Source organism: Cyprinodon tularosa, unplaced genomic scaffold (assembly GCF_016077235.1).
Source record: "Cyprinodon tularosa strain WSP-4 unplaced genomic scaffold, ASM1607723v1 ctg381, whole genome shotgun sequence".
Lineage (NCBI taxonomy): Eukaryota > Metazoa > Chordata > Actinopteri > Cyprinodontiformes > Cyprinodontidae > Cyprinodon > Cyprinodon tularosa.
The window spans coordinates 565,558-593,414 of NW_024039098.1; the positions used below are offsets into that span (position 1 = coordinate 565,558).

General features: G+C 43.4%; 1 protein-coding gene across 2 annotated transcripts; it reads left to right on the forward strand.

Moving 5' to 3' along the window:
- The first annotated feature begins 973 nt into the window (after positions 1 to 973).
- Positions 974 to 27,857, forward strand: golgb1 (golgin B1). 2 transcript variants are annotated; one of them, XM_038297083.1, is made up of 20 exons: positions 974 to 1,103; positions 3,592 to 3,670; positions 5,206 to 5,397; positions 5,471 to 5,584; positions 5,681 to 5,848; positions 5,941 to 6,063; positions 6,272 to 6,385; positions 6,473 to 7,145; positions 7,233 to 7,309; positions 9,256 to 9,310; positions 11,448 to 16,224; positions 16,296 to 16,707; positions 16,800 to 17,033; positions 20,292 to 21,122; positions 21,210 to 21,403; positions 21,488 to 21,647; positions 21,743 to 21,843; positions 21,932 to 22,003; positions 24,517 to 24,607; positions 25,615 to 27,857. In XM_038297083.1, exons 2-20 carry the CDS (start codon positions 3,602 to 3,604, stop codon positions 25,750 to 25,752), a joined length of 8,595 nt encoding a protein of 2,864 aa, XP_038153011.1. In that variant the 5' UTR covers positions 974 to 1,103; positions 3,592 to 3,601; the 3' UTR covers positions 25,753 to 27,857. The 2 variants fall into 2 exon arrangements, with proteins under 2 accessions (XP_038153011.1, XP_038153012.1); XM_038297084.1 differs by having other exon boundaries at positions 5,684 to 5,848.

Consider the following 27,857-nt stretch of genomic DNA (forward strand, 5'->3'; position numbering starts at 1 on the left):
CTCAGTTAACGTGGTTTAGAAATTTCTACATTTAAATGTAAAGTTTAGTCAGTTTTAACTGAAAATATATGTTATGAAGGAAAAGAGCGTCAGTTCTTTCTTCTCTTGTAGTGCAAATATATAAGTATGTAATTTTATGAATGTAATATTGTAAATTTAGGAAACTGAGTCGGAAGCATTTCTTGCAAGAAATAATTATTCCCAATAAAAACACTTAAATTAATCAAGGACATAAATTGTAGCCACGGCATGAAGGAGGCTGTGTGAATTTCTCATGACTTTCCTTCCCCCTTGTCTAGAGTAGGGAGCCATCAGCTTTGGTACAGGATTTCTCTATCATTACTTATATTCAAACAGGAACACTCAAAACATTTTATCTCACAAAATAGGCCAAGGAAAAATATAATTCCACAACATTCTTAGCGTTACCCTGTGACACACCTGCATTAGTCAAATCAGCAGGTTGGGGAAAAACTGGAAACAGCACAGCAAGTCCTGTGACATTACTTGATGTGTAACAAATACACAAATATTCATCTTTATAAGTCCTGCTGATTGCTGCTGCTGTTTTGTGGGGTTTTGCCCACATAAAAACACCTAAAGTCATCGGTCCAGACATATGTCCTTGGCAGAGACGGGTCTCCTCTTCCCCCAGTGCAGATGCTGGTAGATGAAGTCAAAAACTGATGCTGTGGTGTGTGCAAACAGGCTGGTCCACTTTAGGGCAGTCACCATCCCCTGCACGAAGCGGCCCACAAACTCCCCAAACTGTGTGGTGTAGTGGGCCAGCAGGAGCAGACTCCTCCCCAGCTGCTTGCCCTGGTTCACAATCAGTTTGACTCTGTGATCCTGTCTCGGAATCATCGCCAGCTCTATATATTACATATATATAATCAGAGTTTATATATTTTCAGACACTCCCTGGTGAGGAAAAAGGTGTGTGTACGCCTTTAAATTTGTAGAGTCTTCCAGATCCCAGCTGGCCAATCAGAGGCGAGAAAGTTTTGTTTCCGGGAGTGTTTGGTGATGTGGCTCTAAAACCCATCCGAGGAATTTAAGACAAATCAAAAGCAGGCGGATTTACTGCAGGAGCTCCATCATCGGTGAGTTAAAGCCGCCTTTTATCAGGGAGCGAGCCGCCGCCGGAGGCGCGCTGCGCGGCTGTCATGCAAAAGAAAAACAGGGAGAAGTCAGTGGAGCTCAGAAAGGCTATCCGTGTTTACCTTTAGCAGCGTTAGCTCCGGGGAGTCTTCCCAGCTAGCTCACTGCAGCGAGGAAAACACAAGTAATTTTACACCATTAATTCCCACTAAGATGTTTCTTCGTCTCCTTTGAACAGCACTTTTTAAAAAAACGCCTCCCTTTAGTTTCAGAAGTTCAACGTCAGCTCGTGCGTTTAGCTAGCTACATTTTTTCTCATCACTATTAAATCCACGCAGCCGCATTGGAGGGTCCGCGAGGCTCGGCTCCGCCCCCGCCCCCCCCGGGATGAAGATAAGGGATTCTCTATCAATGTGTTTCCCTCTGAGATCAAACTCAGGCCGTTTATTTCTCCTCCAGGGGGCGCACTCTTTGCCCCATTAATGCCCAATAATATCTGTTTATTCACTGGATCCACCGGCCGCCATATTGGTACTCCCTAGTTAGACTTGTGGCAATGTAAACAATATGTTCTCATTTTTAGTGGGACTTAAGTCTTTTATAATAAAGATAAATGTATCACTTTGAAATCAGTAGATTACTGTAACTTATAATAATAATAATAATAAAAAAAATCTATTCAGTTTATTTCTTTAGCACCAATTCACAACACTTGTCATCTGAAGGAACTTTCCAGTTCACCAGATCATCTATTCAAATTGATTCAAGGTTTTCCATCAAAGGAAAAACAGCTGATTGCCTCTACTGGAAGGCAATTTCTCATACTAAGCATGCTTGTAGCGACAGTAGAGAGGAAAAACTCCCTTTGAAGAAACAGGGCTACACTAAAAAACAGGCCAAGCTCCAACATCTAGAAACAAAGGTGTTGATGGCAGCAGCACAGCTGATATTTCTCTCCAGGATGGAGTCACAGCCAAACAGGAACAGACCAGATGAAGCTACTATGAGAAAAAGCAGAGAGAGCAGAACGTTAGAGATTGAACTAACAGATTCTGCAGAGTGGAAGAATAGAGATAGAATGAAGCAGAATGATGAAAAAGGGGTCCCTATGTCCTCCAGCAGTCTAAGCCTATAGCAGCAAAAATATACAATCAGAATCAGAATTACTTTATTAATCCTTTGTGGAGAATAATTTGATAATTAGATGGAATGATGAAATAGGGGTCCCTATTAAAACTGAATATCGGACATCGGCCAACCCACCGATATTTAACCCGATATTTTAACAGCTTCTGAGTTTCTAAAGTCTAAAAAAAAAAAAAAAATACTACTTCTTCTTCTTCCTCAAAAACTTCTTTTTTACAGACTTAAAAACTTCTAAAGACGAGGGAAAAAATATTGATCCATTAAAATATCCCAATATCTTCATATGCTGATATATTGCCATTTAAAAACACCATATCAATCTCTTTTACTAATGAAATATTGCTATATGTCATCGTTATGCTACGAAATCCCCCGAAAATTCACCAAATGTTGCCATATTTTTATATGTTGATATATTGACGCGGTATCGATCTATTTTACTAACAAAATCTCACAAGAATTTGCAAAATATCACGAGAGTTTGTAACAGAACGATGAAATTTCACGAGATTTTGAAAGTAAAATAGATCGATACCGCGTTTTTAAAAATCTATTTGATATCAGCATATGAAAATCTATTTGAGTATATTATTTTTCAAAGTGTCAGAAATGGATAACAAAACTGCTATTTTCAATGACTACTTATTTTTGTCCAGCTTTAACATCGGTATCGATATCGGTTATCGGCTACATGAGTTTTAAAATATCGGATATCGGCCAAAATCCCAACATCGTGCATCCCTAGGATAAACTGGTATTGATTATAGGTATGTTGGTCTGACCAGGTATGCTCAACTGACAGATCACCACCTCTAATTTGTTAAAAAAAAAAAATTAATTCCCTTCAAAGAACCAAATTCATCAAAATCATCTGAACCCACAGGCTCTAAATATCTTTCTCCCCAAGATTATCTTATTTTTCTCCAATTCTCCATCCAGTCCTTGTACCACATCATGCGGTTTGTTTATATAGTGCAGGGTGGAATAATGTAAACAAAAAAAGACTATAATTTGTGAGAAATTAAAGAGAAATTCAGCTGTTAAAAGCAGCCAAAAACAAAAAACAAAACATGAAAGACCATTAGATGATTGTCACCTTAAATACTTTCTGTTGCTGTTCAATAAAAAGGTCCATAACCAGAGCTCAGGTCCACAGTTCAGCTGTTGATCTTCGCAGCTCTTCCCTTTCATATAATGATTACCCAATTCTGAAACCAGCTTAACTTGTTTGCTTCTTCCAGCAGTTGGTGCTCGCAGCATAACACACACATACATTTGTTAATTAATAAAATCAATAAGAGTTTGTGTTTCTGATTTTATTTATTTTTTTCTGTCTCCTTCCAGTCCTGACTTGATGTTAAGCCGTCTGGCCAACGTCCTCCAGGAGCTTTCTGGAGAGGAGGGTGCAGATGGAAACCAAGAGGTGATCCATAAGAACACAGCAATTCAGAAAATGGGTCAATAAATAAAAACAAATAAATAAATAAAAACTTCCATTTGATCATTTGAATATGATTTAATATGGAGTCAAATATTCATACTTCATACAGCATGTTCATCTTAATACTGCAGCTCTGCTCATCCAGTCGATTATTACACCCATACAGTTCATTCCTAATGTATTTATAACACTATTTTTTTCCTAAACAACAAATGCAATTATATTTTATTGAGATTTTACGTACAAGTCAACAACAAACAATTTGTTGCACTACCTTTCCTATTTTTTATCTGCTAAATGCAGTTTTTTTAAAAGTTATATTTTTCAGACGTTGCTTTTTGATGTATACAGTCCTTTAAAGTGGCCCAATTTCGCACACAGATCCCCTTTTACTCAAATACTCCTTAATAAAATCAAAAGGAATGTGAGGGACCAAACTTAAATAAGGACAAAAGGTGTTCAAAATTTGAAAAAGTGCTTTCATTTAATTGTGTAAAAATGGTTAACAAAGACTCAAAAGCAACACAAAATAACTTAAATACAGAATCTGGGCCCAACTTAACCGAGGTTAACCGAGGATCCAACTCAAACAAAAAACTGACCTCCAAACAAAGAACTAAAGGCTGTGTAAAAAGGGATGGAGTAACCCAAGTCTACCACATGAGGGAGGCACAACATAACAAAAGAACCAATAAATACAAAATTAACCATTCTATGAAACAAATAAAGCAAAACTAACTTTTACTTAACAGAAACAATAAGTGAGTATTTAAGTGACAAACTATTCGAAAACAACTTGAAACAAGTCTCCCCCGTCAGTCTTTCAAAAAGCAAATGGTACGATCCAGGTTTCCTCCTCCAGCTGGGTTGCATCAGCAGCACCTCAAACAAAAGAACAAGTGTAAATAAACCATTCAGACAGACATTAATTAAAGTGTGCACCCATTAGAAAATACCTGTCTAAAATAAATAACCTACTTAAACAAAAATTGTAATATAATATAAAGCAAGTAAAAAAAATACTAACATGATGTGGTGGTGGGAGGATCATCCACCACAGGAAGCACTAAAAAGGCTCATGGTCTCTAGCTCTTGTCTTCAAGGCCTCCTTCCTGTGTGATTTGGGAGTTTCCCTGTCACCAACCACCTGACTTCTATATACCTGGGATTCATTGACTTTTATAAGTCTTGTTGGCATTCTGAATATTAAATCTAAAACTTGGAGGGTAGTGTGAGCGCTCCATGTTTTAATGGATGCTTATCTGGGAGTTTTGGCTCTGAAATCCTGATTTCTTTTTGGCTTCATGAGAAACATGAATTGGTGATACACGCTGGTGGCGGTATCATGATGTGGGGACGCTCAAACAGACAATATACTATGGATTTTTTTTTCATATCTTAGAAACATTTAAATTCATCATCTTTCTTTTTGTAAGTATAGAAAATTGTAGAGAAAAAAAATCCTTTTAAATGTAATTTTATTTAAAAAATGGAAAATAAATTTTGGCTGTGAACAGGGCATGCTGGTTCCTCAGCTCCCTGCCGGAGAGGGTCCGACTCCGGGGGATGCTGAGGTTCCTGAGGACGCCATGGAGAGGCTGGCCCACCTGGAGCAGCTGGTGGTCCAGCTGAAGGAGCTCATTCGAGACAAAGACACGCAGCTGCTGCAGAAAGAGACTGAGCTGACCAACAAAGATGCTCAGCTTAAGGTGAATAAAATGTTTATATTTTTACCTCCATCTTGTTAAGAGTTGGAGTTAATATTTTCGTTGGCATTTGCAGAATGAGAAGGAAGAAGCTGAAGCTCGCTTCACCAAACTCAAACTCCAGGCTAAAGCCAAGATGGCTTCGCTTAACAAACAGATAAATGAGCTAAAAGGAGAAGCAGGATCAGCGGTCAGTCAGATATTTACGATCCTTTCACTCAAACTTTTAGATTTGTTCCTCTGGTTGTTTTAGCTGCATCTCTTCTTAGCTCCGTTTTGTCTCCAGCAGAGTGCGGACAGCTCGTTTACTGCTGCTGGGGCAGCGGTCGAGCAGGAGCTTCAGGACCTCAGAGCCAAGCTGAGTGAGGAGGAGGCCAACAGCCGGGAGCTGAAGGAGCGACTCGTGGCGTCTGAACAGCTGCTCCAAGAGAAGGAGGCAGCCCACGCCGAGCAGGTGACGATCCTTTAATTACTAGAACGAGCTCGGCTTTCCAGGTGTAACAAGGTTCTAATTAGTTTGATTTGGATTGATCTTTCTGTTGAAAGCTGCGGGTGCTGCAGGCGGTCGTCGCTGAGAAGGACGTCCGTTTCCAGGAGCAGATTCAGAGACATGAAGAGGAGCTGCTGAAGGTCAGCGCTCAGTCGCAGGACGGCGCTGAGCTGCAGCAGGTACAGCTTCCAGCTTCGGCACAGTTCACATGAGCCTTATTTAAAAAAAAAACACTTTCCTCTGACAAACCTGTTCAGCATGGGCAAAGTTTTACCAGCGTAACGCCTTAAAGGCTGGTTAGCCTCCCGCAGCAGTGTGTCGCAGATAATTTTTGATCACCTGTGTTGAGTTTTAAAAACATAAAGCTTGTATTTCTACCTGCTCCAGGCGCTGCAGGCATCTCAGCAGCGCTGCACTGAGCTGGAGGAGGCTTTAAACTCTCGCTCACAAGAGCTGGAAATGCTGCAGCAGGAAGTGAGCAGCGCTGATCAACAAAAGCAGGTAGAGATCCTGGATCGACTCTTTAGGATAAAATATATCTGGACGTTTTATTGTGTACAAATCATGTGCTATTTGTCCTTCTTCCAGATCTTGACGGCTCAGTTCCGGCAGATGGAGCAGGAGCTGACTGAGGCTGTAAGGCTGAGGCAGGAGTGGGCTGAGCAGGCCAGCCGGGGGGAAGCAGAGCTCGCCACCCTCAGAGCCAGCCTGGAGGCTCTGGAGAAGGAGAGGATGGAGGCAGGGAGGCAGGAGAGCGAGCTGACCACCCTGAGGGAGACAGCGCTCCTCAGTCAGCAGGACTTGGAGAAGGAGAGGATGGAGGTGTCCAGGTTGGAGGCAGAGCTGGCTCAGATGAAAGAAGCCGAGCTAGCAGCCGCCCAAGCGCACAGCGAGGCTTCGGGGAGAGACGAGGCGGAAATCGCACAGCTTCAAAGCGAAATTGCGTCACTTAGAGAAGCAGATTCTGCAAATAGCCAGGCCAGGGAGGAAACCTTAGAGCAAGAGAGGTCAGAGGTCAATAACCTGAAGAAAGAGCTGGAAGGCATGCAGAAGAAGCAGGAGACTCTGGATGAAATCTGGAGACGTCTTTGTTCACTTTCTCCTGAAACGATGCCAGAGGATATCCCAGACCCTGCTGAGCCCTCTCTGCTCCTGGACGCCGTGCGATCCGTAGAGACGCGCCTGACGACGCTGATGGAGGAAAGCAGGGAAAGGAGCGAGCAGTGTTCCCAGCTCACCCAAAGCATGGAGGCCCTGCAGGGTGAGAAGCTTTCCTCTGAAAATCTCATACACCTGAAGTTTTACCTAAAGATGAAAGTATTGATCAATTTAAACGTCTCATTTCCAGAACAACTTCACCTAAAAACAGCAGAACAAGAGGAGGCCAGGGTCAGGATACAGCAGCTGGAGCAGCACATGGAAGAAGTCAGTATTTAATCAGGATCTTTCTTTCTTTCTTGCTTTCACACTTTTTTTTTTTACATGCCTTCACTCTTTCACTCTTTTTTTCACACATTCACTCTACCTTTCACACTTTGACTCTTTCACACTTTGACTCTTTCACACTTTGACTCTTTCACCCTTTTACTTTTTCTTCATACTTTTACACTTTTATACTTTTACTCTTTGTTTCACACGTTCGCTCTTTCTTTCACGCTTTCACTCTACCTTTCACACTTTGACTCTTTCACACTTTGACTCTTTCACACTTTGACTCTTTCACACTTTGACTCTTTCACCCTTTTACTTTTTCTTCATACTTTTACTCTTTTACACTTTTACTCTTTGTTTCACACTTTCGCTCTTTCTTTTACACTTTATTTCTTTCACTCTTTCTCACTTTAACTCTTTCTGACGTTAACTCTTTCACTCTCTCTCACTTTCACTCTTTTTTTATTTCACTCTTTCACACTTTCACTCTTCCTTTGACACTTTCACTCTTTATTTCTCACTATTACTCTTTCTCACTTTCACTCCTTCACACTTTCACCCTTTCACTCGTTCTTTCGCACTTTCACTACCTTTCACGCTTTCACTCTCTCTCACTTTCACTCTTTCAAACTTTCACTCTTTCAAACTTTCACTCTTTCACACTTTCACTCTTTCAAACTTTCACTCTTTCACACTTTCACTCTTTATTTCTCTCTCACTTTCACTCTTTCAAACTTTCACTCTTTCACAGTTTCACTCTTTCACACTTTCACTCTTTCAATCTTTCACACTTTCACTCTTTCACACTTTCACTCTTTATTTCTCTCTCACTTTCACTCTTTCTAACTTTCACTCTTTCACACTTTCACTCTTTCAAACTTTCACTCTTTCTCACTTTTACTCTTTCAAACTTTCACTCTTTCTCACTTTTACTCTTTCTTTCTCACTTTTACTCTTTCTCAGTTGTACTCTTTATTTCTCACTTGCACTGTTTCACTCTTTCTTTTACACTTTTCATATTTTTCATTTAAAATGATACGGACCTGCAGCCTTTATTTCTTAGCCACTGGATGCTGGTTAGAAAGGTTAAGGAAAAGAGGCCTCTAGAACGTTGCGCTATAGTGTCTGATCATACTCTGCAAAGGAGGTCAAAGGGCGCATGGGTTCTTTTTAGGGCTGAAACAATTGATAAGATTAATCGATTATTGAAATAATCGTTAACTAATTCAATAATGGATTAATCGTTAATTGGAATATAAAGTCTGTAAAACATGCCTCTAGCTGAGGAGCGACCCACTTAGAGCAGTAATTATATCAAATTTGTAAAAAAAATATCTAAACATTTTGCATTTAAGATGAGGAAAGAAAAAATGTCTGTCAATCTGCTCTATCCAGAACTCCTTAAGTGGAAAAGTTTTAGTTTTACCTGGTTTAATCTTTCAAGGAACCTTTGGCTATCTGATTATTAATCCATCGATTGGGAAAATAATCGACAGATTCATCGATTTGCAAAATAACTGTTAGTTGCAGCCCTAGTTCTGTCCTCTCGCTTTAGGGTCACAGCTTTAGTCTGGTCGGGTGATCGGCAGCCGTCTAATACGGGACGGAGTCTGTCTGCCTTCACGGCGCAGACGATGCTCCGGCTCAGAGGGAGGAAGCATATTTAATCCCTTCTTCTCTCTGAGCCGACCTTCACCTTAACCCACAGACACATGAGTCACTGTGGTGATGGATTTAAACAGGAGAAAATGTCAAACATAATCCTCATCATGCATTGTATTTATTTACATTTTATTCTAATGCCTTCTTCTACATCTTGGCTAATAATAAACATCCTTATGTCGATTTCTTATTTAAGTTAACATTTTTTTTTAAATCTTATTCTGCATTGGTTAATTTTTATCGTGAAAATTTACATCCTGTTTTTCTTTTTTTCTCAGATGTCAAACACAAATCTGCCTCAAACTTCAGTGGATTCATCTGAAGCTGAAAAAAGTAAGTTTGTTTATTATTTATAATTATCTAACAGACAGATAAAGAATTTGAGCAAAAATAGAACCGTTTTTTTTTTTTAAATTGATGAATCGTTTCTACTTTAATTGGTCTAAAATAAAATAAAAATCCTTTATTTGTTGTGTCATTTGTTTATTTTAACCTTTTTACACCACCATACGATTTGATTCGATTAATCGGTTAATTTATTTATTTTTTTTTACACCTTACAGGCTAAACAAAGTTTCAAGTTTAAAATAAATCAATGAAAGCGTTAGGCATTTTCTTTTTTAGTAGAAGTAGAAAAGTTGCATCAAAAAATACTGCAAAAATACTGCAGAAAATCAGTGCAATGAGTGCAATGCAATACCTCTGCTCCAGGCGCCCCCGCCCCCTCCACAGTCCCTAACCCTAACCCCCTCTCCCTAATTGTAGCTGACCGCAGACAGGAGGCCGGCTTGTTTTGTTTTTATGACAGAAATTGCAGAAAACAACTCGTGAAGTTTGACCCGCTAGAAGAGCGAGGTGCGCGAGAACGCTGGGACCCTTTTTCCAGCTGAATCTCCGCTCTTTTTGGCCCTCATGTCCCTTCGTCGTCGGACTAAACTCGCCCCCACTTCCTCTCCGCCTCGGCCGTATCTAGACCCACAGCGTGTAGCACAGACCACGCTTCAATATTGAGCATAAATCAAAAATGTCTGTGTCAAGCTCACTGCAACACACTGCTGTAAGAGTATAACCAGGAAGCGAGGTAGGAGGGCAAAATAGGTTTAGCGCCACCGCAGCACGGGAGGGAGAATTACGCCCAGGAGCAAATGGATAAAAATAGGCCGGAGGAAAAAAAAAAAAACATGAATCGATTCTCTTGTGGAAGTGTTGATGCATTGGATCGTCGGCTGTTTGATCGATGCATCGATACAAAACGATTATTATTTACACCCCTACGACCCGCTAATTTTTATTTTGTCTCGTCTCGTTAAAAACTCCTTAAAGGAATAGTACACCCAAAACATGATTAGCCTTCATTTTCTACTCACCCCCATGCTGAACAACACTCTGGAGTACTTTTTTGATATCTCAAATGCATCTGGAGATCTGGGAGGCTTCTTGCTGTCTGCTGACATTCAAATAATGGAGGTCTATGGCGCCCGAGGCAGAAAGGTCCATAAAAGTCCACAAAAAACGTGTCAATATTCCTCCATACTGCTCGTCCAATGTATTCCAAGTGTCCTGAGTGGGTAGCGTCCAGAATTTACTCGAAACGAAGTCATTTAGAATGTTTTTAGAGCATAAACAGTAGTGTATAGGATTTCCTGAAAGTGCGCACCTGCGCGTTCATGACGCTACGGAAGCCAGCAGACCAAACCAGACGAAAGTGCGCATTCAGCGTCTGCTCTGCCAATAATGCAAGCGTAGAAGAAGAAATGTGCTGTTTACCTGTGCAAAGAAAGAAACGACGAAAGAAAAATGTCTGAGGACTTCAGTGTTGAGGAAGAGCATGAGTTCTTTGCCGAGCTGAATGCGCACTTTCATCTGGTTTGGTCTGCCGCGGTTTCCGTAGACTCGTGAACGCGCTTTCAGGAAATCCTATACACTACTGTTTATGCTCTAAAAACATTCTAAATGACTTCGTTTCGAGTAAATTGTGGATGCTACCCACTCAGGACACTTGGAATACATTGGACGAGCAGTATGGAGGAATATTGACACGTTTTTTGTGGACTTTTATGGACCTTTCTGCCTCGGGCACCATAGACCTCCATTATTTGAATGTCAGCAGACAGCAAGAAGCCTCCCAGATCTCCAGATGCATTTGAGATATCAAAAAAGTACTCCAGAGTGTTGTTCAGCATGGGGGTGAGTAGAAAATGAAGGCTAATCATGTTTTGGGTGTACTATACCTTTAAAAACTCATTATCGTCATGAAAAAAAAGTGAGTCGATGAAATGATTTCATCATCCTCATCATAAAAGAAAACAAAACTGGATGAGGAGGAACTTATTAACTTTCTAATTTTCGGCTCCATGCATTTAAAGCAATTTGAGACAATTAACATAATTTATTCTGTTGTTCGATTCAGATTAAAAGCCCCCCTCTACTCTAACATTCATGTTTTTTGTTTTGTCTCCAACTTCTGCAGCACACATATTGGCGCTGGAGCAGCAGCTTGCAGAAAAAGAGAGCGAGCTGGCTGCCCTGCGTGGAGAAGCAGAGGATGAGGAAGTGACAACAGCTCCTGCTGAAGACGCACCAGATGAAGAAAGCACCTTAGTTGCAGAGGACACCTCTGTCCTCTCCATTCCTGCTGATAACGAGAGCAGCCCAGAGCTCATCGGACCCCAGTCTGAGTCTCCCGAAGAATCAAAAGGAACCTCCTCAGATGAGATGGTCACCAGCACTGATTCAGAGGTTGCCCACAGCAGCTGGACTCTCCTGGAGGCCATGAACCAAGACGGAGCTCAGGAGTGGCCCTCCGTGTCTCAGGACGTCGGTCAGTCCTGGGTGGCAACCAGCATGGAGCAGGAAGCCTCCACAGTCCGAACAGAGTCGTCCTCCGTTGTCATCAGAGAGACGGTCCAAGTTCACCTGACCCAGCAGGGTTCCTCCTCTGCCGATTCAAACATGTCTGTCTTTGCTCAGGCTTTGGCTGAGGAGCTGCAGAAAAGGTACAGCGAACTCCTGGCAGAGCTGCAGAGGCTTAGAGAGACAGCCGAGGCGTCGCAGGAGAGAATCCAGAGCCTGGAAGAGGAAGCTCGGTCCCTCACTGAGGCCAAAGAAGAGGCAGAGGCTGAAGCGCTGCGGTTATCCAAAGAGCTCCAGTCAAACCAGGAAAATGGCAGCATAGTGGTGAAACAGAGAGTCGACATCAAACTCCTAGAAGAGGAGTTGGAGATTTTAAGCAACGAAAAAAGAAGCAGGGAGCAGAAGATTGAGGCTTTACAGGAAGACCTGGAAACAACGAAGCGGGTTCTGTGTGAGCAGGAAGGTGAGGCGCGCATGCTGAGCGCTCAGCTGGAGGACAGAGAGCTCCTTTCCTCCGAGCTACAGAGGAGGCTTCAGGAAATGGAGAACAGCTTGTTGGAACAAACTCAGACCTCAGATCTGCACAGCGAGTCGTTATTAAAGAAGGACTCGGAGATTCAAGAGCTACAGCTTCTGTTCACCCAGAAAGAAAAGGAGCTGCTGGAGCTTAATGACAGCATGTCCACAAAACTGCTCGGAGCAGAAGAAGAGATGTTTAAGATGAAAGGGGAAGTGAGTAAACTGAAGGAGCATATAGAAGAGCTGGAGAAGGTCAGAGATGACAAAAATCAGGCATCAGGCGAGGAAGAAGAGCTGGCTGGCTTAAGGAAAGAGAAGGAAGAGGTGGAAACGCAGCTGGCGAACACAAAGAAGAAGCTGCAGGCAGCACTGGTGCAACGCAAGGAGCTGATGAAGAAAGTCAACGAGTTTGAGAAGGAAGCAAAAAGGTGGAAAGAAAAGGATGAATCGGAGACAGAAGAAGCTCCTGAAAATCTCCCTCAAAGACCAGAGATCCAGAACTTGGAGGCAAAGATCAGGAAGCTAGAAGAAGATTTAAGATCTAAAGATCAGGAAGTGGGGAGTCTGGAGCAGAGACTTAGCCACCAGGATCAAGTCCTGGCTGAGACACTTACTCTGAACAGAAAGCTGAGTGAAGAAGGTGGAACGGCTCCACAGCCTCCAGAAAATGCAGCCTTACAGTCCCAGGTCACCTCTCTGGAAGCTGAGTGTGAAACACTCCAGAAGAAGGTTCAGGAAGCCCAAGAGTCCCGCAAAGAAACCATCCGCAAGGCCAAGGAGAAAGACCGGCACCACCGCGAACAGATGAAGCAACAGAAGGAGGACTTCAACGAGCTGATGGAGCGCTTCGAGGCGCAGAGCGGAGAGCGGGAAGGTCTCCTGGACAAGCTGAGAGAACTGGAGGAAAAGGTGAGCTCAGGAGGAGATCCACGTCCCGAAGCGGCTCCGACTCCCGTTACAAACGACTGGGTCCAAGAGGACTGGGTGGACTTTGTTGCAACGGAGACGGATTCATTGAAACCACAAGCAGGCGATCCGGATCAGCCCCCGTCAGAGCCGTCTCCTGCTGTATCTGAGCCGCTGGAGGAGTCGCTCCAAGCTCTCAAAGCCGAGATCCAAAACGTTCGGCACGCAAACTCCGAGTTGGAGAAACAGCTTCAGGAAGCTCATAGCGTTTTGTCGCTGAGGGAGTCTGAGATACTGGAACTGGGTAAAGAGCTGGAAGCACTGAGGGAGAAGGAAAACCAGATCCACGCCCTCTCCGAGGAGATGAGTGAACTTCAAGAAAAGTATCGCCAAGCTGAGGCCTACACAGAAACCCTAAAGGCGGAGATGGAAGCTGCATCCAAAGCCGCTGCAGAATCATCCATGAAAACTCTTCAGGCCGAAGTGGAAGAGTTCAAGCAGTTCCTGGACAACAAGAACCAGGAGATAACCGAGCTCAGCGTGCAGCTCAGCGAGCAGAACTCCCTTATTCGCTCAATGCAGGACGCTGTATCTGAGAAAGACCTGTCCATTAGTTCCTTACAGGAGCAGCTGAAGGCAGAGAAAGAGAAAACACTGAAGCTGGAAGCTGAGCTTCCACAGAAACAGGAAGACCACGGCGAGGCGAAGCTCAAGGAGCTTCAGCGAAAGCTGCAGGCTGCTCTGGTGTCTCGCAAAGAGGCTCTCAAAGAAAACAAGACGCTGAAGGAGCAGCTCGCTTCAGCCGAGAAGATGGCAGCTGAGCTGCAGCAGAAGATGGACTCAACAGCAGAAGAGCTGGAGAATTTAAGAAGCGAGAGAGCAAGACTGATTGAGGAGGTGGACCGGACGTTAGTGGAGAACCAAAGTCTGGGGTCGTCATGTGAGAGCCTGAAGCTGGCGATGGACGGCTTAATCAGCGAGAAGGACGCCTGTAAGAAGGAAGGGGAGCTGGCGAAGGAGGAGGCAGCTAGGAGGTGTAGGGAGTGGGAGGACAAAGTCCAAGGAATGAAGGAGGAGTACGAGACTCTGCTTAAGTCGTACGAGAACGTGAGCGACGAAGCGGAGCGAGTGAGGAGGGTCCTGGAAGCCGCCAGGCAGGAGAGACAGGAGCTGGCAGCCAAGGTGAGAGCTCAGGAAGCCGCCAAGCAGGAGTCTGAGAAGCAAGTGGAGGAAGCGCAGAAAGAGCTGGACTCTGTGAAGGACAAGATGAGAAAGTTCGTAAAGACGAAGCAGCAAAAGATACTGGAGTTGGAAGAGGAGAACGAGAGACTCCGGGAGATGCAAGAAAGGTCCGCTTCGAAACAGGAAGACGGCGGCTTCAGAGCTGAAACGGAGCGCTTTCAGGAGGAGAACGGAGCTCTGCGGGCTGAACTGGAAGCTGCCACGGCAGAAAGAGACGCTTTGAGGCGGCAGATCGAGGAGCTGAAGGAACAACTCGCTGACATGGAGGAGAAACACAAAGAAGTCGACCCGCTGCCCTCTGCGGCTGTCGTAGAGGAGGTCGTTACAGAGCTGACATCGGACGCTGTCACGACTGCAGCAGAGCCTCCAGGCGATCGCACGGATGTGGAAGAAAAGGAGGCAGAAGAAATGCCTGAGAAAGCTCAGAGTTTATTGGAGGATAAAATGAGGGAGATTGAGAGTCTGAATGCAGAGAGGGAACTTTGGCGAAAACGGGAAGCTGAGCTACAAACCGAACTGGCCTCTCTGGAGAGAGAGCTGAAGGAGAGCAAAGCCGACGAGACGCTTCTGGCTTCCTTAGAAAAGGACCTTCAAGAGAGCAAGGAGAGAGAGAAACATCTGACTGAGGAAGCTTCGAAGAGGGAAGCCCAGTTCAAAGAACTCCTTGGAAGTCTGGAAGCTGAAAAAGACAACCTGGAGGAGCGTCTGATGAACCAGCTTGCCCAGCTCAACGGGAGCATCGCCACGTACCAGCAGGAAGCAGCGGACCACCGGGAACGCCTCGCCGAGATGCAGCAGGAGGCAGAGAGGCTGCTGGGGGAGCGGTCTGAGCTGGAGGCAGAGGTTCAGCGGGAGAGAGACCGAGCCGCCAGGCTGGAGGAGGACATGAGGCAGGCCAGGCGAGAGAGAGCCGAAGCAGAGGCCGAGTCCGGCAAGCAGAGGGAGCTGGAGCAGCAGCTGAGGTCCGCCCAGAGGGTCAAAGAGGGCAGCCAGAGCCGAGCCAAGCAGCTGGAGCAGCTGCTGAGGGAGAAGCAGCTGGAGGTGCGGCAGCTGCAGAGGGACTCCATCCAGTACCAGGAGACCATCAGCCAGCTTGGAAGAGAAGCTAAAGCCCTGCAGCTCAGCCAGGAGGAGCTCCAAGGCAAGCTGGAGGAGTCAAAGCAGCAGAGCTCCAGAACTCTAGAAGATCTGAGGAGGACTGAAGCGGAGCTGGAGAGCTTCAAATCCCAACTAGCTGAGGCGCAGAAAGAGGCGAGCGAGGCGGCCGCCGCAAGAACAGCCATGGAAGAAAGCATCCAGCAGCGGGAGGCCGCGCTGAAGGCCGAGGCGGAGCAAACTCTGGACTCTGTGAGATTCAGACTGGGAGCTGAGCTGAAGGAGATGGAGCTCAGATTGGATGAGGCCTACGCAGAGCGGGAGAAGGAGGAGGAAGCCACGCTGCAAGCCAGAGAGGCGGCCGAGGCTGCGGAGAGGCGAGCTCAGGAAAGCCAAGCTCGTCTGGACGAGTCCCTGGCCCGGTTAGCCGCCTTCTCCCGCAGCATGTCCTCCCTGCAAGACGACAGGGACCGAGTTCTGGATGAAACCCGGCAGTGGGAGACCCGCTTTAACAGCGCTCTGCAGGGGAAGGAGGCCGAGGTCCGCCAGGCCGAAACGCGGGCCAAGGAACTGGCCGACCAGCTTCAGAAAGAGACGGCGCTGAAAGAGGAGCTGGGACAAACGGTAAAAAGGTAAAAAGGCTTTCTTTAGATTTGTCTTCCTAGAACTCCAGACACAAATTAAAAATATTTCTCATCCTTAGATTGCAGAAAGCAGAACAGGATTGCCAGCAGAGATTGGAAGAAGAAGAAAAGAAGGTGATAGAACATCAAAGTATCCTGGAGCAGGAAAGAGCTAAACTCCAGCAAACCACTTCAGAGCTGGCTTCTGCTCAGAGCGAAGCCAGCAGCCTCAAAAACGAGCTGGAGAGTCTGGGTCAGAGAGCCCGGGCTCTGGAGGAGGCCGTCGGGAAACTGACAGGAGAAGTGGACCGAGCCAGAGCCGAGCTGAGGGAACGGGAGGCCGAAGAGAGGCGCCTGTGTCTGAACGTGGAGCAGCTGGAGACGGACCTGCGTTCCTCCAAGGTTCTGACTGAGAGCTTACAGTCAGAGTTACAGGAGAAGGAAAGGAGAGAAGTGGAGCTGCTGGGAGAAAAGGAGCAAGCCGTCACTCAGGTTTATATCAGTTCATATTAAATCCGCCCATCGAAGCCTTAACTGCACGTCCCCTTTTTAAATCCTGTTTCTGTGTTTAATTTACCCCCAAGGCAGCAGAGGAGGCCCGGAAAGAGGCTGACGGCAGGGCACGAGATGCTGAGACGGAGCTGCAGCAGAGACGAGGAGAAGTGAGAGATCTGGAAGAGAAAGTACGGAAAGCAGAGGAGGAGAGCAGCACCTGGAAAGCCAAACTGGACTCCTTCACCAAGGCCATGGGCTCCTTGCAGGACGACAGAGACCGAGTGCTCAACATGTACAAACAGCTGGAGGAGAAACACCTACAGGTAGATCTAATTCACCGAAACAAAGGAGTTGTTAATAGGACTGAACAGCAACACTGCAAAAAATATAAATCTAAATAAGTCATCTTTTCTTGAAATAAGTGCATTTTGTCTCGTATTGAGGAGGTAAGTGAGACTCTTTGCCAATGGAAAAAGACAATTTACATTTAAAATAAGAAAAAAAAACTATAACATTGTCTATTTCTAGTACAAATATTTAATTATTTTACCGTATTTTCACGACCATAAGGCGCACCGTACTAAAAGGCGCAGTCTCAGTCATGTGTGCCATTACTGTATTTAACACACACATAAGGCGCACCGGATTATAGGGCGCGTGTTTTATATACCGTTACATGTCCTCTACTATGTTACCTCTACTGCGTATTTAAAAATAGAGTGGGAGCAAAACTGAGTATGTTTGTGCTTTATTCATGTATTTATTACAAAGTATTAATCAAACCCATCAAAGTCATCATCCTCTATTTCTGAATTAAACAGCTGCGCTAAATCAGACATGCCAATTTCCCCTTCTTCGCTGTCAGAGTCACTTTCTGTGCCGGGCGGCTCCTCAGAAATGATGCCGGCTTTTGCTTAAGCGTTCATTTCTTTCCCCATGTTTTTCACATCGGCTGTGAGATGGGCACGCATGGAGTCACAGATTAACGGCGATGGTGATGCGTGGAAAAAAACACCTGGTCTCCTTACATTCACCTCCCTCAGCCACTCTTTCATCATCTCCTCATCCATCCAGCCCTTTTCATTTGCCTTAATAACGACTCCAGCTGGAAAAGTCTCTTTAGGCAAAGTCTTTCGCTTAAAAATCACCATAGGCGGCAGTTTCTGTCCATTTGCCTTTTCATACCCCGTTGTGTGTATCGCTACAGTGCTGTTCCCCTTCTTCTCCACCATGTGATTCACTGGGATGTCGAAAGTGAGCGGCACCTCGTCCATGTTGGTGATGTGGCTTGGCTGGATGCGTTTGTCGGCGATGTGTTTGCTGCAGTAGGAGTGGAAGCTCGGCAGCTTTTCATTATAATCCGCCGGGCATTGCTGAGCTACTGTAGTCCTGGTCCCGATGGAAAAATTGCACCGTTTCATAAAACAAATTCATTAATCTTGAATTCTCTCACGGCTGCGCGATTTCCATGTTCCTCTGCGTAGCTGATAGCCTTCAGTTTAAACTGTGCTTCATAGGCATGTCTCTTTGCCATTTTCAGGGTTGTTAAGACAACAATGTTCTGCATAAAACACATACCTGTTCTTTTATACACAATCCACGCCCACACTTCCCCCTTTAACGTTCTCATGGCGGTCTCAACAACATCCGCAGTAACACATAGGGCGCGCCACACATTTTGAGGGGAAAAAAAGACGTTTATATGCGCCTTATAGTCACGAAAATACGGTATTTGAAGAGTAAAAGTACTCTTTCCATTGGCAAATCATCTTATTAAACTACTCAAATTAGGGGTAAATACACTTAATTTAAGGTTTATTTTACTTGTTTCTAGAGTGTTTTTGCAGTGAACAGGAGAATAGATGTACTCCTGCTTGATTCAGGCTTAAATTTTAATTTTAAATTTAGATTTTTCTTTGGATTTCTTGGAAATAAACAAAGATAAACTGATTAAGTCACCCTTAATTTAAGCAGGTAAATAAGATGATATGCGAATACAGTATTTTTGCCCTTTAAATACAATAATTAGATTTAATGCATTTGAAACATGATAATGGATGTTTTTTTTTTCTTTTTGTTTTTATACTTTAGGTTTATTGAATGTGTTTCATTTATCAATCACATACAGAACACAGAACGGAACCACTGTCAACAAGAAGAATTACATTCTGACAAAGATGAACAGATACAGGATGAAAACAGCAAACAAATTTAAATTTCAATCTTGGGATTTTTGAGCAGCTTTTAAAGTGACAGTATAAGTGACCTGATCAGTTATTGTTTTCTAGAAATCTAGTCCATTTGCTCCATCTCTTTTTATAAAGATCTGATTGCAGGCTCAGTATAAATGTTAACTTTTCCATTTTGTGGGTTTCATCCACCAGTTCCAGCCAGTTCTTTATCGTTGGTGGGTCAGGTTGAAGCCATTTCCGAGTGATGAGTTTTTTGCCTGTAGCACTGAAGATTTTTAGTAAATATTTGTCACTCATATTCAAACTCTCAGGAACGGCTCTGAGCAATGAGAACATGGTAGGTTGTTGGAGTTTAAGATCCATGATTGTTTGAACATTCTCCAAAACGTCTTTCCAATAAGACTTGATCTTTATGCAGGACCAGAAAATATGAGAGTGATTTGCCTCTTTGTCCCCGCATCCTCTCCATCATTTAGAAGCGTTCGGGTTTCCATGAAACCGCTGCTTCGGTGTCCTAAAAAAACGTAACAAGTTTTTTCAACTGAACTCACGCCAATAGTTTGAGGAGGAGGTTGAAGCAGCAGATTCACACATATTGTCCCATTGTTCTTGTGATATTTCAGTATTCAACTCATCCTCCCATCTTTTCCTAATGTAATCTGTTGACACTCCTTTGGATCTCAACAATCCCTGATAAAGTTTGGAGATGGTAATTTTGCCAGGCTTTGAGTAAGTTTGTCAAATCAAGAGAATTATCTCGTTAGATTTTTTTCTTATTTTAAATGTAAATCATCTTATTTCACTGGTAAACTCTCCTACTTAGCTGCTCAAGTATTTAAAAATGTTCTCATAGTAAAGAGTTTGCAGTGCTCTTAAACATGGAGCTCATCACCAGAATGAAAAGTTGCAATAAATCTATAAAATGTTTGGTTTTATCCATTTTCTAGCAGTGAACTGTTGATAAACGTTGAAATCCGTGGCTTTTTATGGTCTGGAAATGGCAGCTATCCAGGGCAGCGTTAGAAAGGGGTTTGATTCGGTTTTCCTAATTATTTAGAAAGTTATTTTAATATAATTTATAATATAAATTAAGGAATCATTGATTTGTTGCTGTAAAGATCAGGAGAGTTACTTTATTTAAATGGATGTTATTTGCATTTTGTGAGATAATCCAACAGAGCTGTGCTTTATTTGTTAAACATAATAAAAATTGTTGTTTTAAGTTTCCCAATTTGGGCTCATTTAGCAAAAAATTAAATAATTACCAAGGTTTTTTTTCAGCCAAACTGATTAAATGGTGTCTTGAGAACAGAAAATAACAAAGTCAGGAAGAAACTTCCCTGCAGCGCTTGCTTTAGTCTCATATTTATTACCTGTGCTGTCTTTCAGGTGATGTTGGAGAAGGATGGTTTGATCCAGGAGGCTGCAGGAGAAAACAACAGCCTGAAGGAAGAGCTTCGCTCTCTGCTGGCCCAGAGAGACGACATGAACGCCGAACAGGCCAAGCTGTCCGCTCAGCTTCACGGCTACCGAGATGAACTCAACCAAGTTTTAAGCATGAAGGACTCGCAGCACAAACAACTCCTGGCAGCTCAGCGAGAGCAGATCGCGTCTTTGGAGAGGGAACGCGAAGAGCTGGAATCTCAGCTGAGGGTCATGAGCAAAGCCAGAGAGGGAGAGATTAGAAAAGTAGAGACTGAGACGGTTAGTCAGGCCTCTGACGTCGTAGCAGCCTCACAGGTGATGGATGCACCTGGAGCTGAAGTGGAGAAGCTGAGGGAACAGCTGCAGGCGGAGAGAGCCCGGGCCGAGGCTTTGGAGGAGCGACTCCTCACGGAGCAGCAAGAGCATGAGAGCGAAAGCAGAGAGCTAGCCGAACTGCGGTGGGAGGGAGGCGTGATGCGGACGGAGTCGGAGAGCGCTCAGGAGAGGGTGGCAGAACTGGCCCGAGACCTGCTGATCGTGGAGCAGAGGTTGCTGGAGGAGACGGACACCACCAAGCAGCTGAGAGCCGAGAACCAGGCCTTCGCCAAGGCCATGGCCTCCCTGCAGGAGACCAGAGATGAGGCGGTGAACAAGGTCAGGGAGCTGAGCGTCAAACTGGAGGAGATGAGCAAGGCGGGAGGCCCCGCGGCACGCAGTGGCCCTGCAGGCTCAAAGGGGGAGGTGTGGGGCCTGAAGAACGCCCTGCAAGCCCTGCAGAACGACAGGGACAGACTGGTGAGCGGATAACTGCTGTAGAGCTACTTCTGATCATGAGGAGCAGCGCAGCTAATGACGGCTTCCCTTCACTCTGTTTATGTGCAGCTGGAGCAGCTGAACGCGCAGGCGGCCGAGCTGCAGAGGCAGAAGTTAGAGCTGGCTCGGCTGGGAGCGGGAGAGCTGATTAAAGTCAGCCAGGAGCTGCTGGAGGAGAAGAAGAAGAGCGAGGACATGCTGGAGGCCATGACGCAGCTGGAGAACATGATGGAGATAAGAAAGCAAGAAGCAGAATCCCTCAGGTTTCTCTTCTCCATCAGATCTTCCTTTGTTTAGCCAAGAGGTAAAGTTAGCATCTTCAGTCCGTTGACCTGTTGTGTGTTTAGGCTGGAGAGGATGGACTGGATGGCTCAGGCAGAGCAGCTGAAGCAGCAGACGCTCACCACGCTCTCAGAGAAAGACCTGCAGCTGCGGCAGCTCACCGCCATGCTGGAGGAAGCTCGAGTCCAGAAGCCCAAGCTCAAACGAGAGCAGCTGCAGAGACAAGTAGGCCTTCGTTCATCCACCGCTGTTCCACACAGCAGGAAGGAATATTTGATTTAATAAATGAGGATGATGTTTGTACGATTTTACGTCTGCAGGGCATAGAGGAAGGAGACAGTCCTCCTGGGGCCCCACAGGAGCGAAGCAATCTGTCCGTCAGCCATTCCTCTAAAGCCGAGGTCGTGGAGTTACAGCGAAGGTACTTTTTAGGAAATAAAAAGAAATAAATAGAAATAAAAAGCATTAAATAACAGAATAGATGCCAAAGTTTGTTTTCTGTGCATCAGATTAGAAGAAGAGACTCAGCAGCGGCTGGCAGTGGAGGAGCAGCTGATGGCGACGCAGGATCGCCTCAAACGGTACGAGCATCATAGTCACAGCGATTACAAATATATATAGAGATAAAAAAATGATATAAACCTGGAAATAATTTAATTTAAAATAGAAATAAGTAGAAATAGTTATTCAGTCTGACTAAAATGTTTTACAAACACATTAAATTATTAAAAAAGACATTAAATTATATTATATATCCACCAATAACTAATAAAAGAATATAAACCTCATCATTAATTATATGAAAATAAAATATTAAGTTATAATAATAACTAAAAATAACTAATTTTCTAATAGTTGAACCCAAATTAGGACAATTTATCAATTAATAATAAATGTAATGTAATAAAATAATCAGCGTTCACTTAAACTTAATTTATAATAAACTAATTTTTATTGTTTCTTCTAGTGGAAGATTTTAACAAAGTTCTATAAATTTAAATACCATTGAAAAAGAGGAGGAACGTAATGAAATAAGCTTTACGATGCAGCTGATTGGTGAGCTGTCATTTTTTTTAGAGGCCTGATGCCACCAAGCTGGTGATCCCTGATTTCAATCAGACGTTAAGAAATATATTATACAACAAATAAATGACATTTTGAGCATTTTATTTTTATACTAATACCAGAAAAAATAAAAAAAAACTATCCACTCGACTTTTTTTTCGAAGTTTGAAGACGTTTCTCTTCCTTCCAGGAAGCTTTTTCAATTCAAAATGTCAGAAATAGTGTTTAGTTCCAGCTTTTATCCAGCAGCCCAACAAAGCCTGGTTTTTGTTTAGAAAACATGCAAATTGAACCAGATGAACGGGTCCACCCCTTTGGAATGTTGGTCGTTTAGCTTCTTTGTTAGCCTGCAATGCCCCATACCTGTCTATGTCTCTGAAAGGGGGGCTGTTAAAGGGAATTGTTGGCCTGGCTGAACAGGTGAGGTCTTCTGCTCTCCTGTACAGGGGTTGGGTCTGCGATGATAGCAGGAAGGGATTAACTATAGACTTATACTAATAGAAAACAAACAAAAAGAATGCAGAAAATCTAACAGGAAGACAGTCATCAGCTACCTCTACTCTCTGCCTCGTGTTCATTTTCTTGTTTCAATTCATTTCAGTTTATTTCTATAGCGCCAATTCACAACATGTCATCTGAAGGCACTTTAAAGTTCACCAGATCATCAAGTCAGATTGATTCAAAGTTTTCTATCTAAGGAAAATGAGTTGATTGCATCGACTCATTGACTCTTCAGCAATCCCTCACATTAAGCATGCTTGTAGCGACAGTGGAGAGGAAAAACTCCCTTTGAACAGGAAGAAACCTCCAGCAGAACCAGGCTCAGTGTGAGCGGCCATCTGCTGAGGCCCACTGGGGTTCAAGGAGACAGAAGCAGACGTAGAAAAAGAAGCATAGATACAAAAGGCAACTGTCAACCAGCTCCACAGGCGGCCCCATCCAGGAAACACACAGCCAGGCAGACGAGCTCCGAGCCAGCTCCCATGTCAGAGGATTAAGAGAGCACATCCAGTTAGTCACAGTCAGAGAAACAGGACTACACTGGAAAACAGGCCAAGCTCCAACATCTAGAAACAAAGGTGTTAATGGTAGCAGCACAGCTGATATTTCTCAGCCAAACAGGAACAGACCAGATGAAGCTACTATGAGAAAAAGCAGAGAGAGCAGAACGTTAGAGATTGAACTAACAGATTCTGCAGAGTGGGAGAATAGAGATAGAATGAAGCAGAATGATGAAAAAGGGGTCCCTATGTCCTCCAGCAGTCTAGGCCTATAGCAGCAGAACTATAGAGATAGCTCAGGATAACCTGAGCCACTCTAACTAGAAGCTTTTTAAAAAGGAAAGTTTTAAACTGAAAAGATTTCCAGCCTTTTCTAAGATCAATCTGTTCTACTTATTACTTTCTAAGCATGTTGATGTTTAAACCCTCCGGCGTTAAAATCCTTCCTAAGCTGAAGGGATGAATTTCAAACGCTCCACAGGAGGGATTCTCAAAAACTTTGCTTGCAGTAGGTAATCATTTGGAGGACGAAGCGTCTCCCTGCTCTTTGTACTTTATTTAAAACTTGGAAAGAACTTTAAACCTTTTCAAAATTGTTAAATTGACCTTACATTTAGGTTTTGTTTCCAAATATTATTTTTTAACTTTTATTTCTTCTTCTATTGTATAATTTTGCCCAATCTTTAAAATCGGCTATAAAGTTCCTACATTTTTCTCTTTCCTGTTTCTTATTTTTATGTAATTTATCGTTTTAAACTCTCATCGTTTTAAAGCATTCTCAGTAATTCACCTAATGTCCATTTTTATTTATTTTATTTATTTATTTGAATAGGGACAATGCACATTAATGAACATCAGTATAAAAACAAATGTAAATATGCTGGATTATAGCTACAAAGCTAGTTTCCATCCGTAGTCCCTAGGCAGGCAAATACATAAGAAAGAACATATAACATACAATACAAGCATCACAAGGAAATGTTAAGAGTTTAGTGGTTACATGACTGGTTTGTTATTAATCCCGTCAGTCACAGCCAGGCTTCGTGGCACGCTGCAAACGACGGGGATCACTCAGAGACGGCGGTTTTCATCGAGCCGCCGGAAGGAGCAGTCACCCAGGTTAGGCTCCTCTAACATCCTGCACACCACATCTTAAAGGAATAGTACACCCAAAACATGATTAGCCTTCATTTTCTACTCACCCCCATGCTGAACAACACTCTGGAGTACTTTTTTGATATCTCAAATGCATCTGGAGATCTGGGAGGCTTCTTGCTGTCTGCTGACATTCAAATAATGGAGGTCTATCGCGCCCGAGGCAGAAAGGTCCATAAAAGTCCACAAAAAACGTGTCAATATTCCTCCATACTGCTCGTCCAATGTATTCCAAGTGTCCTGAGTGGGTAGCGTCCAGAATTTACTCGAAACGAAGTCATTTAGAATGTTTTTAGAGCATAAACAGTAGTGTATAGGATTTCCTAAAAGCGCGTTCACGAGTCTACGGAAACCGCGGCAGACCAAACCAGATGAAAGTGCGCATTCAGCGTCTGCTCTGCCGATAATGCAAGCGTAGAAGAAGAAATGTGCTGTTTACCTGTGCAAAGAAAGAAACAACGAAAGAAAAATGTCTGAGGACTTCAGTGTTGAAGAAGAGCATGAGTTCTTTGCCGAGCTGAATGCGCACTTTCGTCTGGTTTGGTCTGCCGCGGTTTCCGTAGACTCGTGAACGCGCTTTTAGGAAATCCTATACACTACTGTTTATGCTCTAAAAACATTCTAAATGACTTCGTTTCGAGTAAATTCTGGATGCTACCCACTCAGGACACTTGGAATACATTGGACGAGCAGTATGGAGGAATATTGACACGTTTTTTGTGGACTTTTATGGACCTTTCTGTCTCGGGCGCCATAGACCTCCATTATTTGAATGTCAGCAGACAGCAAGAAGCCTCCCAGATCTCCAGATGCATTTGAGATATCAAAAAAGTACTCCAGAGTGTTGTTCAGCATGGGGGTGAGTAGAAAATGAAGGCTAATCATGTTTTGGGTGTACTATACCTTTAAGAACTGTAACAATAAAGATCCATATTCTCTCAACCTCCACTAACCTGGCGTTTTACCCTCAGACCCGCAGAGGTGGCCCCAGCTTGTTACGCATGCTCCGAGTCGCCTTCTGCTCCCGCCAGCGCACCCCTCTGCTGCTCAGCCTCTACCTGCTCACTGTGCACGTCCTACTGATCCTGTGCCTGGGCGGATACCTCTGAACAAATGCTTCAAATAAGAAGGGACACGCTCATAAAGCATGGAAATGCCTCGGGATAATTCTTAATGCGAATAACTCAAAGAACGGTTTGAAGGATGTTGCACTTTACAGTAATTAATCATTTAGCCAAAGTATACACATATACAGCAGTTTGTTTCAGCTGTTCTGGTCGTTGCGTCATCATGGGAGATTTCAAGGGAGTTTTTTTTTTTTGTGTGTGTCAAACAACAAAGCACCAACCTTCACCTATAGTTCTAGATCAGCCTCCTTTTTTAGGGCTAAAGCCGCCTTCCTACACATTAAAAGAGGCTGGATAAGTTAGTTTGGGTGTCAAATGAAAAGAGACACGATCAAGTGTATTTTAGAAGTGTTTACATCATGTGCCTTTTTTAGATTCCAGCTTTGAATTCTTTAAAGTTCAAAGAAAAGTTCTAGAAAGCGACATGAATTAATTGGGATTTCATGGAATGGACCAAATGCAAAACAGAACCTGGTTGAGAAGTGGAAGGAGAACGATACACAATTTAAAAAACAACCGGAGGATTTCACCCATTTGCACTCAGCCCCACTGAGTCTTTACTTTGGCTGCTGTTTTTTTTTCTATCAGGTTTAAACATCCAGAGCTCAAAATGTACATTAGACCTACTTATTTAGGTCTGGACTTTGACTAGGCCGTTCTATCACATGGAAACAAAACCATCCTACTGTTTCTCAGCCTGTTTCTGTAGTTCTCCTCAGCCTAAAGCGTCTCATTCTTAAATTATTCCTCCCTTGCACTGTGTTTAGCTTCACCTGTCTTCCTTATGTTTAAGGGTATATCCTGTTAGCTTTTTAACTTTTTTACATATATATAGAAGCTCCTCCAGAGCTAACATCAAGATGTTTCACTAAACTCTCATCAGGTTAAGTTTGTGGCCATGTTTCGCCTTCACAGGACACTTAAAACTATAGCTAACATCGTTAGCTAGTTAGTTGGAACGTCGCACACAAGTTCAACATATTTACTCATCAGATAACTTCTAATATAAACTGATTATATTTAGAGTTTACGGAGAAACAGGAGCTAAAAACCAAGTAATGCTGCACAGTTCGGATTTTTGCTAGCATAAAATTGCGCATCGTGTTTCTTCCACTTCACAACTGAATCCTGTTCAAGTTTTCTGCTGCAATAATAATTAAAAATACTTCAAGGGGTCCAAACACCTTTGTGGAGCAGCTTAAATGACAGAAACCATCTGTGAAAGAGGAATTTGCTCACTAAATATGCTAAACTAGCTACCCTAAGCTAGCTACGGTTACCACCCTTTGCTACGCTAGCTGTTTTGAAGAAGCTGGAATATTTTTTTTAGACCAATAACTTTTCAGTTGAGCTCATGATGTGATTTTTATCTCCTGCTATCCTTGTTTTATGCACAAAAAAGTGGAGCACGGTGCAATTTTTCTGGCTTTACACATTCCTGTATCGTATCTCCTTACATTCATTATGCAGTTTGGTTGTTTTCGGGTACAGATTAATCTTTTAATGTTTGTCTAAGAAATGCATTTCACTTAATGTCCATTATCCTCTTGCTGTATTCTAACGGAGGAGGTTCTTTTTTATAAATCTGTCTCATTCCATGACCTTAGATTTTATGTAATTCCTTGTTGTGAAATATCGGTTAAATCGGCCTCCATATCTAACGTCCCTATCTAGAACACTGGGCTCTACTCGGCTACTACTCCGCTGTTACTCCCTTTAAAATCCACATTCTTTGATCTTATTCCTTCCTGTAAATACAAATAAATAAAGTGTGAAGGGCTGTAAATGGAAAATATAATGTAATCAAGGGAATAGAATCAAGGAAGGGATTCCTCTTATGTTTCTGGGTAGGATTTTGTTTACATCCTTGTTGGGATCATGGCGCCTCGAAGTCTGAACATTTATCTTTATATGATAATTATGAACTGAAAAATGAAGCTGGGGTTCGGGCCAACGGAAGATTTTTTCCAGTAAGTACTGGTGTGGATGAAACACTACAGTTGGTTTTGTTAATGGCTGTTGGGGCAGATTGTTACTGCTGACACGTTTGTGCTCAAAGCTTTTAATAAAGGATGTTTCTAAGTGGA

What these genes read in the sequence shown, in the direction of transcription:
- golgb1 (XM_038297083.1), top strand. Translation starts at nt 3,602, where the DNA reads ATGTTAAGCCGTCTGGCCAACGTCCTCCAGGAGCTTTCTGGAGAGGAG. An exon ending in AAGGAGAAGCAGGATCAGCG is followed by an intron (nt 5,585 to 5,680) that starts GTCAGTCAGATA and finishes TTTTGTCTCCAG; the next exon opens with CAGAGTGCGGACAGCTCGTT. An exon ending in ACGCAGGATCGCCTCAAACG is followed by an intron (nt 22,004 to 24,516) that starts GTACGAGCATCA and finishes TAATCCCGTCAG; the next exon opens with TCACAGCCAGGCTTCGTGGC.